Source organism: Mandrillus leucophaeus, unplaced genomic scaffold (genome assembly GCF_000951045.1).
Source record: "Mandrillus leucophaeus isolate KB7577 unplaced genomic scaffold, Mleu.le_1.0 Scaffold349, whole genome shotgun sequence".
NCBI lineage: Eukaryota > Metazoa > Chordata > Mammalia > Primates > Cercopithecidae > Mandrillus > Mandrillus leucophaeus.
In genome coordinates this window covers 348,805-359,883 of record NW_012103687.1, presented here as the reverse complement: position 1 = coordinate 359,883, position 11,079 = coordinate 348,805, and the positions used below count along the sequence as shown (strand labels likewise).

The following is an 11,079-nucleotide window of genomic DNA, read 5'->3' as shown; positions in this document are numbered from 1 at the left end:
GCCACTGCACTTCAGCCTGGGCGACAGAGCGAGACTCCGTCTCAAAAAAAAAAAAAAAAAAATATTTTTTGTAGCAACGAGGTCTCGCTATGTTGCCTAGGCTGGTCTTGAACTCCCAGGATCAAGTTATCCTCCTGCGTCGGCCTCCCAAAGTGTTGGGATTATAAGTGTGTGCCATCTCACCTGGCCTAAAATTAGTTTTAAAAATAAAAAGTGTAATACATATGTACTATTTTTAAAAAATCAAATACTATAAAAGACTACACTATGGTAGTTAAAGTTTCTGTTTGGGGGATGAAAATATTTGGGAAATAGTGGCAATGGATGTACAACATCATGAATGTAATTAATGCCAATGAATTATATACTTAAAAAGGGATAGGCCAGATGTGATGGCTCACGCCTGTAATTCCATCACTTTGGGAGGCCGAGGTGGCAGAATCACTTGAGTTACTTGAGATTATGGAATCTGAGACCAGCCTGGGAATAGTAACACCCTATCTCTACAAAAAAAATTTTTTTAAATTAGCCAGGTGTGGTAGCGCATGCCTGTAGTCCCAGCTACTTGGGAGGCTGAGGTAAAAGGACTGCCTAAGTCCAGGAGTTCAAGGTTACAGTGAGCTATGATCTGCCTCTGTACTCCAGCCTAGGCAATAGAGTGAGACCCTGTCTCTTAAAAAAAGTGGGTGGGGAAGGGAGGGAAAGGGAAGGGTTAAAATCGCCAATTTTATGTTATATATATTTAAACCATAATCTTTAAAAGTAATAAAATATACCAAAAGTAATTCACTCATATAAAGTGAATTATACACTTTAAATGAGTGAATGATATGGTTTGTGAATTATACCTCAGTAAAAGGATATTCTCCATCCCAACCTAAAACTTCTGTCCCCTCCTCAGGGGCAACTATTTGTTTCTTAGCTTTCTTTCTAGAAAGAGTCTAGGCATAAACAAGTACATCTGAAAATCTATCATACTTTTTCTTTTCATACAAATGAAAGGAAGTGATACACCATTTTACACTCTGCTTTTTTTTACTTAATCTCTCTTAGGTTATTGTGTAGCAGCACATGCAGATTTACTGCCTTCTTTTCCACTTCTACATAGAAGCCCACTGGAGGGACCTATCACACTTTGTTTAATGAGTTAACTGATGAATATCTTGTTTCTAGTCTTTTTTTTTTTTTGAGACAGGGTCTTGCTGTGTCACCCAGGCTGGACTGCAATGGCATGATCATGGCTCACTGCAGCCTCCAACTCCTGGGGCTCAAGCAATCCTTTCACCTCAGCCCCTTAAGTAATTTGAACCACAGACAGGTGCCACTATGTCTGGTTATTTATATACTTGGTAGAGATGGACTCTCACTGTGTTGCCCAGGCTGGTCTTGAGCTCCTGAGTTCAAGTGATCCTCCTGCCTCGGCTTCCCGAAGTGCTAGGATTATAGGCATGAACCACCATGCCTGATACCCATGGTTTTAGGCAGACGCATGAATACATCATCTATAGGATAAATTCCTAGTTCTGGTGTTGCAGGGTCCAAAGGTTAGCACGTGTTAAGTATTACTATTGCCAAACTGACTTCCACAGAACCTATACCAGTTTACTCTTACCAAGAATTCATTCACTCACTTTTTTTTTTTTTTTTTTGAGACGGAGTCTTTGCTCTGTCACCCAGGCTGGAGCGCAGTGGCGTGATCTCGGCTCACTGCAAGCTCCGCCTCCTGGGTTCATGCCATTCTCCTGCCTCAGCCTCCTGAGTAGCTGGGACTACAGGCGCCCGCTACCACGCCCGGCTAATTTTTTGTATTTTTAGTAGAGACGGGGTTTCACCGTGTTAGCCAGGATGGTCTCGATCTCCTGACCTTGTGATCCGCCCGTCTCGGCCTCCCAAAGTGCTGGGATTACAGGCGTGAGCCACCGCGCCTGGCCCACTCACTTTTTTCATTCAACCAACACTGAGTACCTATCATGACCCAGGCACAATTCTAGGTCTTGGGGACACAGCAAATGAGCAATAACAACAGGAATAAAAAGATAAAAATCTATTCCCTAATGGAGCTTACAGTCTTACAGAGGGAGAGGGCAAACCAAAAAGTAAAATATGTAACATCTTAGGTGGTAATAAATGCTATGGTTGGCCAGGCGTGGTGGCTCACACCTGTAATCCCAGCACTTTGGGAGGCCAAGGCGGGCAGATCATGAGGTCAGGAGGTCAAGACCATCCTGGCTAACACGGTGAAACCCCATCTCTACTAAAAATACAAAAAAATTAGCCCGCCGTGGTGGTGGGTGCCTGTAGTCCCAGCTACGCGGGAGGCTGAGGCAGGAGAATGGTGTGAACCTGGAGGCGGAGCTCACAGTGAGCCGAGATCACCCTGGGCGACAGAGTGAGACTCTATCTTAAAAAAAAAAAAAAATGCTATGGCTAAAATAAGGCAGAGAAAGGAGTGTTAGCCATGAGTAAGGGCTGGTAATTTAAATAGGATAGTTAGGGTATAAAAATTCTAAGCCTCAGCTTCCTTATCTGTAAAGCAGGACAACAATAGTACCTATGCTGGCCAGGGGCCGTGGCTCATGCCTGTAATCACCGCACTTTAGGAGGCTGAGGTGAGCAGATCATTTGAGGCCAGGAGTTCAAGACCAGCCTGACCAACATGGTGAAACCCCGTCTCTACTAAAATTATAAAAATTAGCCGGGCATGGTGGTACACACCTGTAATACCAGCTACTCGGGAGGCTGAGGCAGGGAAATTGCTTGAGCCCGGAGGCAGAGGTTGCAGTGGGCCAAGACAGCACTACTACATTCCAGCCTGGGTGATAGAGCAAGATTTCATTTAAAAAAAAAAAAAAAAGTGCCTATGCCATAGGATTGTTGAAAGAATTCAATGATATTGTCTTGTATACAGTAAAAATTTCCTAAATGAAAGCTATTCTTATTATAAACAACTTTATAGCTACGGAAAGTGTGGCCCAGGAATGAACAGTTTGCCTACAGTTTCAGGGAAAATTAGTGGTTGCGTAAGAACCAGAACCAGGCCTCCTGACCCTCCATGCAGTACACTTGCAAATATACCAAGGGACCAAAAGCACTAAGACACCATCCTTCTGGGGCTGCTAATGGGCAATATGGTTTTTAGCTTCAAGAGTGCTCTGAGAATGTGATTTTCAACATGCAAAAGAGGGGAGGGGAGATGTGAGAGTACACAAGGTTCATCAAGGAGAAGCAGGCCAACTTCACTCAGGCCTAAGGCTGAGCCTGCTGGGGTTTGCTCACAAGATAGTCAGATCCAGGATAGTGTTCTCAGCCAAAGGCAACAAGCGTTCTGGCTGCTGCTGGCCCATCTGCTCTGATGAGACTCTCCCAAACCCTGGACTCCCATTGGTTTCATTCCAAGGAATCTCCTGGAGGAAAGATAAGCAGCAGTTAAGTCACAGCTGTAGAAATAAGATTTGGAGGGGCACTTTTATCTGTTTGGCCGAGTTAGATTTTCAAGCAGGCCAAATATGTGGTGGTGGTGGTCTCTCAACTCTCTCTGTGGCGATTTTCCTCACCCCATGGCACCTCCTCTCCCTGTCCACAGCCAGATACTCACTGTTTCCCCAGGCCTTCTGCCTACCCAGAACTCTTTCCTTGTGTGGGTTCTATCCTTCCTTTAGCCCTATCCTTTCTTCGGTGAGCGTTTCATTCCCTCCATTCCTCCTAACCCCTACTTTGGAAATACGTATTTTTAAAAAGGCGAGACTTACTGGCTTAACAGAGTCACTATGGAACAGGATTTAGGGAAGTCAGTGTTCTGGGCTTGACCTCTGTTAATGAGTGGGTGGCTATATGACCTTGGGAAAACCAATTACCTTTTCTGGGCTTCAATTTCTTCATCTAAAAAATGTATATTGGCTGTGCACGGTGGCTCACACCTGTAATCCCAGCACTTTGGGAGGCCAAGGCGGGTGGATCACCTGAGGTCGGAGTTCGAGACCAGCCTGGCCAACATGGTGAAACCCCATCTCTACTAAAAATACCAAATTAGCCAGGCATGGTGGCTCACATCTGTAGTCCCAGCTACTCAGGAGGCCGAGGCAAGAGAATCGCTTGAACTTGGGAGGTGGAGGTTGCAGTGAGCCGAGATCACGCCATTGTACTCAAGCCTGGGCAATACAATGAGACTCGGTCTCCCCCCACCCCAAAAAAAGTATATCATGACTGGGCTTGGTGGCTCATGGCTGTAATCCCAGATGTTTGGGAAGCCAAGGTGGAAGGATCACTTGAGGCCAAGAGTTCAAGATCACCCTGGTCAAAATAGCAAGACCCTGTCTTTACAAAAAAGAAAAAAAATTAGGCATGGTAGTTGTACATCTGTAGTCCCACCTACTCAAGAGGCTGAGGTGAGAAAATTGCTTGAGCCCAGGAGTTAAAGGTTTCAGTGAGCTATGATTGTGCCCACTGCACTCTAACCTGGGCAACAGAGGGAGACTCTTTCTCAAAAAAAAAATTTTTTTAAGATGTATATCATGGCATTTCAAGTACCACAGTGTAGATTTTTCTGCAAAGGGCAGATCCCAGTGATCCACCTGAAGACAAAAAGGTATACAGAGAAGTAGGAGGGCCAAAGGGAGAAACACTCAGAGTGGAGGTGCCAAGGCCACTAAAATGCAATTAAGAGGGGTGTAATACAAACCAGTGTTTGTTGAATGGCATCCAGTATCCAGTCCTGGGGCAGCCATAAGGAATTCACACCTGGGCGAGAGATTTAGGTTTAAAATCAATTCTTATGTTGGGTAGACCTCAATGCAGGGGGAATTCCAGACCAGCTTTGGACCATGGCATCTCTACTCTTAAGAAGGGAAACACAAGAAAGAAAAGGCACTTTGTCCCAGATCACTAGCCCCTCTGTTACTTGAACATCATGGTGTAGATCTGGCCATGAGGTTTCTCTGCAAGGCTAGAAAGAGGAAGACTGAGAAACATTTAATCAGGTTGATAAAAAGGGTTCTTGAACTCAAATTTGAGGGAGGACCTAAGAAGATTTCAAAAGATGTTAGAATTATAAGCAAATTATGTGGATGTTTCCACTTTTGTTTAAACTGTGGACAATTACATTAGGAGATGGAGCTTCTACTGGGGCAATCTGAGCAAACTTAAAAAAATATTAGTGATTATCACTATCTTTCAAGGTGTGAAAGATTATACTATCTTTCAAGGTGGCATCCATAACCTTATTTTTTATTTTATTTTATTTTATTTTATTTTTGAGATGGAGTTTCATTCTTGTTGCCCAGGCTGGAGTGCAATGGTGCGATCTCGGCTCACCGCAACATCTGCCTCGCGGGTTCAAGTGATTCTCCTGCCTGAATCTCCTGAGTAGCTGGGATTACAGGCATGCGCCACCATGCCCGGCAAATTTTGTATTCTTAGTAGAGATGGGGTTTCCGTCATGTTGGCCAGGCTGGTCTCAAACTCCCAACCTCAGGTGATCTGCCCGCCTCGGCCTCCCAAATTGCTGGGATTACAGGCGTGAGCCACCGTGCCCGGCCATCATCCGTAATCTTAATTTCATCCACAGAGAAAGGTAGAGAGCACCAAGGGGAATTGAGACATGAGATTCTGAACTCTGAAATAACCTATGATAGTCACTACATCATTGTTTCTGCCTGGAAAAACAATTCAGACCCGAAACTTTTCTTTTTTGATGCCCTGCAGTGGGGTTGACAATAAACTCTTACAGGCTTGAGCCTTGTGGCATCATCAGCACAGCAGAAACAGTTGTAGACATTTTGGGTGAAAAATCGACCAAGCCTGCTTAGATCCCTCTGCCTGCTAGGACAAAAATATGGTCAGACTTCCAGATTCAGCGGTGCATCCTAGCAGAGAAACACTGAAGGAAAGATGGCACTGTTTTAACAGAGTCTTCAGTGACTTTCCACTGAGCTGTGGGAAAATCTGGCAGTTGACTGTAGCTGAGTCATAACCCAGAGGTCCTGACCACTCAGATCTTTGAAGATTCCTTTCATTCCTTTCCCAAATGGGGAACCTGGCAGACTCCAATTGGTTAATTCCATTTACCTCCTGTTCCTTGCAACTACATGTAGGTGTAGAGTAGTGTGCTCTCAGCGGTAGCAAAAGGGTATCAGAATAACAGCATATACACTTTGTAATTATAATAGCTTATATTTATCTTCTACTTACTGTGTGTCAGGCACTTCCTATAGATTTATTTTTTCATTGAATCTTTACAACTGCCCAGCAGGATATTTACTATTATTATCCCTAGTCTACAGATGAAGAAACTGAGGCTCAGAGAGGCTAATAATTTGCCCACAGTCACATAGCTTGGGTGTGAGGTGCTGAGGTTTAACCTAAACATTCTAACTCCAGAGTTTGTATTCTAATCACTATGCTGTACTGTGGCCAAACACCAGCATGGATATCCCAAGCTCAAAGGCACTTCAGGTACCACAAATCAATCAATTTTCCAGCTGAGAAAACAGGCCTAGTGAGATTATAGGAATCACCTAGTGACAAAGTCAGGGTTCCAGGCAGGTCTCTTCACTCCAGAGTTCTACACTCTCTCCACTGCATCAGAATACTTCAGGTTCGTAGCCAAGCATGTGGTACACACTTGTAGTCTCTGCTATGATCGCATCACCGCACTCCCGCCTGGGAGACAGAGTGAAATCCCATCTCTAAAAAAATAAAATAAAATAGAAAAAGAATGCTTTGGGTGCTCTCCATCATCTTGAGAATCTGGAGCTTTTCTATATCTTATCCCTTATTCTTTAGGGAATGGAACTTAATTTTATATAAACATAAAATATTTTCACATAGTTTTTCTACAATATACTGATTTCCCAATCCTTCCCCCCTCAACTATTTTACATAGACTTTTTTTGAAATGGCATCTTACTGTGTCATCCAGGCTGAAGTGCATGGCGCAACCTCAGCTCACTGCAACTTCCACCTCCAGGGCTCAGGTGATCCTCGGCTACAGCCTTCTGAGTAGCTGGGGCTATAGGCACACACCACCACGCCCAGCTAATTTTGTGTTTTTTTGTAGAGATGGAGTTTAACCATGTGGCCCAGGGTGGTCTCGAACTCCTAGGCTCAAGTAATCCACCTGCCTCGGCCTCCCAAAGTGCTGGGATTACAAGCATGAGCTACTGTGTCCAGCCTATGTAGACTTTTAAAGGGCATTTTAAGTTCACAGCAAAAGTGAGTGGAACATATAGAGCTATCCCACAGACCCCCTGCCTCCACACACAGCCTCCCCTGCTATGGACATCCAGCACCAGAGTGGTGCTGCATAACAAACAATTTGTTACAACTAGTGAACCAACATTGACACATCATTATCACCCAACGTCCATATGTTTGGATTAGGGTTCACATTTGGTGTTGTATATTCTATGGGTTTTAGCAAATGTATAATGACATGTATCTATCATTATGGTATCATATGGTACTGTTTCACTGCCCTAAAAATCCCATGTGCTCTATTTATTCATCCCTTCCTCCCAAAGCCCCTGACACCCAGTGATCATTTTACTATCTCCATAGTTTTGCCTTTTCCAGAATTACATATAGTTGGGATCATATAGTATATAGCCTTTTCAAATTATTTCATTTAATAATAAGCATTTAAGGTTCTTCCATGTCTTTTCATGGATTCATAGCTTGTTTCTTTTTAGCACTGAATAATATTCCATTATATGGATGTACCATATAGTTTATTCACTGATTTATCTACAGAAGGACATATTGGTTGCTTCCAAGTTTTAGCAACTGTGAATAATGCTGCCATAAACACTCATGTGTAGGTTTCTGTGTAGACATAAGTTTTCAACTCCTTTGACTAAATACAAAAGGACAATTGCTAGACCATATGGCAAAAGTAGGTTTAATTTTATACAAAACTGTCAAACTTTCTCCCAAAGTAGCTGTACTGTTTTGACTCCCACCAGCAATGAATGGGAGTTCCTGTTGCTCCACATCCTGATCACCATTTGGTGTTGTCAATGTTTTAGATTTTAGCCATTCTAATAGGTGTACAGTAGTATCTCATTGTTGTTTTAATTTGGAATTCCCTAATGATGCATGATCTTAAGCATTTTTTCCTACGCTTATTTGCCATCTTCTTTGGTGAGGTGTCTGTTCAAATTTTTTGCCCATTTTTTTTTTCTTGTAGAGATGGGGTCTCACTATGTTGCCCAGGCTGGTCTCAAACTCCCAGCTTGAAGTGATCTTCCCACCTCAGCTCCCCAGATGCTGAGATTACAGGTGTAAGCACAAGCCTGGTCACCTCCCCCCCTTTTTTTTTTTTTTAGACAAAGTCTCGCTCTGTTGCCCAGGCTGGAGTGCAGTGGCGCATCTCGGCTCACTGCAACCTCCACCTCTAGGGTCCAAGCAATTCTCCTGCCTCAGCCTCCCAAGTAGCTGGGATTACAGGTGTGTGCCACCACACCCAGCTAATATTTTTGCATTTTTTGTATAGATGGGGTTTCACTATGTTGGCCCACTGGTCTCAAACTCCTGGACTCAAGCAATCCACCTGCCTCAGCCTCCCAAAGTGCTGGGACACCATACCCAGCCTTCGGTTATGATTTTTTTCTCTTTTTTCTTTTTTTTTTTTTTTTTTGTTGAGACAGAGTCTCACTCTGTCGCCCAGGCTGGAGTGCAGTGGTGCAATCTCGGCTCACTGCAACTCCGCCTCCCGGGTTCAAGCGATTCTCCTGCCCCAGCCTCCTGAGTAGCTGGGATTACAGACAAGCATCACCATGCCCAGCTAATTTTTTGTATCTTTAGTAGAGACAGGGTTTCACCGTGTTGACCAGGCTGGTCTCAAACTCCTGACCTTGTGATCCACTTGCCTCAGCCTCCCAAAGTGCTGGGATTATAGATGTGAGCCACTGCGCCTGGCCCCAGTTATGATTTCTAGTAGTCAATTATCGAGTGTTTCCTGATCTCTGCATAATGCCCTCCTCTACCCCTCCCTTTTAGGAAATGACCAGCTAAGGCTCCAGTATGCTCCCTTAGTTCTCATCTCTAGGGAAGCTTTCCATCTCTAGGTCTTACTGTGTGTAGTTTATTTCTTATATCCTGCCGCCTGTCATGGGGACAGTGTCCCTATTCCTCCCATGCAGTTTGTTCACAGTGACCTTGGCCCCACTAACCTTTCCACCCTCTTCTGTATCCAGACCAACAAATTATCCCCTTTCTTTAGTGAAGGATTAGAGATGAATAAGAGCCTGGAAACAGCCACATGTAGTGGAAAGAGTTTAGTCTTAGTAGTCAAACAATTCTTGACTCCTCTGGGCAAGTTAGTTAATCATGCTGTCTCATGCCCAGTGGACAGGACACTGCTGCTTATAAGGTGATAATGAAGATTAAACATAAAACATGTGAAGGGGTCAGCCCATATCCTAGAACACAACAGATACTGCTTTCTCTCTCTCTTCTGGCCTTTTTCTCACTTCTCACAAAAAATGTTCAAGAAAGCTTCATTTTTAAAAAGCCCAGGCCAGGCACAGCAGCTCATGTTTATAACCCTAGCATTTTGGGAGGCCAAGGCAGGAGGATTGCTTGAGCTCAGGAGTTTGAGGTCAGCCTGGGCAAGATCTTGAGACCTTGTCTTTACAAAAAATTTAAAAATTAGCCAGGACTCGGTGACATGCACCTGTGGCTCCAGCTACTCAGATGGTTGAGGCGAGAGGATCACTTGAACCCAGGAGGTCGAGGCTGCAGTGAGTTGTAGTTGCACCACTACACTCCAGCCTGGGTGACACTGCAAGACCCTGTCAAAAAAAAAGGCCCTATTTCATCTTCAAAGATCCTTTCTTGCCCCCTATTCAATTCATTCTTATCACTATTTACTGAGCCAGGGACCACCTTTTCAATACTCTCACAAATGCTGAATGCAACACATAATTACAAATTGGTCTCACTGCAGCATTAATACTGCTGGACACTCTGACACTGGGGGCCTGCTGATTCCTGCATCTCCTTTAACTTCTCTGTACATTTCTGTCTCAGGTACTTTATACTTCTCATCTTTCCACATCCTGGTCTCTTCTATTCCCATGGCTTCAACAACCACTATTTGCTAAAATTTCCAGTTTTCTCTCTCTCTAGTCCAAATTCCAATCCTTAGGCCCCAGACTTGAATTTCTAGCTATTCACAGGGATCTCTTTCTGGAGGTCCCAGGAGCATCTTAATGTCCAAACTGGCTTTTTCTTCTCATGGCTCTTATTTCCTAAATGGCTTATATTATTAAGCCAATGCTGAGGCAAGAGGCCAGAATCATCCTGAATGTCCTTGTCTTCTACATTTCATATTCTATGTTGGAGTCATCACAATCCCTTTGATTTTCAATTCCAGAGTGGCTCTTGAATCCATCCCCACGCCATTTCTAGGGCTTTAGTTCAGTCCTTTATCATGTCTCACCTCAGATACTGCTGCAGACTGGGAGCCCTTATTGCCAGGCACTCACCCTGCTCATACTCTGCTTAGATCCCAGATTTATGTAATTAATAGATCTGAGAATATTAATCATCTGCTACAAAGTCTTCCATAGCACTAAGTGAAATACTAAATATTAGTATCTCTAGCTCCCATTAGAATGGAAGTACCTCAACACTATTAAAGACCTTGTCTTATTAATTATTATATTCCATGGCATATTATTGTACATTAAATATTCATTAAGAAATGTTTATTAAATGAATGAATAAAATCCCAGAACTATGCCATGTATAGCAGGGCATATGAAAGAAACATAGGATGGTCCCTGTCCTCTAGGAGCTAACACTCTTATAGGAGAGACAAGATAAAAACAAGAAACTGGGCCAGGCACAGTGGCTCATGCCTGTAATCCAGCACTTTGGGAGGCCGAGGCAGGCAGATCACTTAAGTCCAGGAGCTCGAGAGTAGCCCAGGCAACATAGCGAAACCTATCTCTACTAGAAATGCAAAAACTAGCCAGGCGTGGTGGCACACGCCTGTAGTCCCAGCTACTTGGGAGGCTAAGGAGGGAAAATGGCTTGAGCCCGGGAGGCAGAGGTTTCAGGGAGCCGAGACAGCATAAC

The 11,079-nt window shown here is 43.9% G+C and overlaps 2 protein-coding genes across 5 annotated transcripts in view; one reads left to right on the top strand and one right to left on the bottom strand.

The window, feature by feature from the left end:
• The window catches only part of BCR (breakpoint cluster region), an 814,161-nt gene that overhangs the window by 597,770 nt on the left and 205,312 nt on the right, over positions 1 to 11,079 (top strand). The gene's annotated exons all lie outside the window — the stretch shown is intronic.
• Positions 1 to 11,079, bottom strand: part of LOC105546070 — a 72,448-nt gene that overhangs the window by 44,035 nt on the left and 17,334 nt on the right. For 2 of the 4 annotated variants that reach the window (XR_001007040.1, XM_011989168.1), the window contains exons 2-3: positions 6,513 to 6,683; positions 3,277 to 3,404 (exon numbers count right to left, since the gene is read on the bottom strand). Coding sequence is in view for 1 of the 4 variants with exons in the window: in XM_011989168.1 (XP_011844558.1) it covers positions 3,277 to 3,344 (68 nt within the window). In the remaining 3 variants the exon portion in view is untranslated. The remainder of the gene's footprint in view (positions 1 to 3,276; positions 3,405 to 6,512; positions 6,684 to 11,079) is intronic. The other 2 variants (XR_001007041.1, XR_001007042.1) reach the window with 1 other exon arrangement.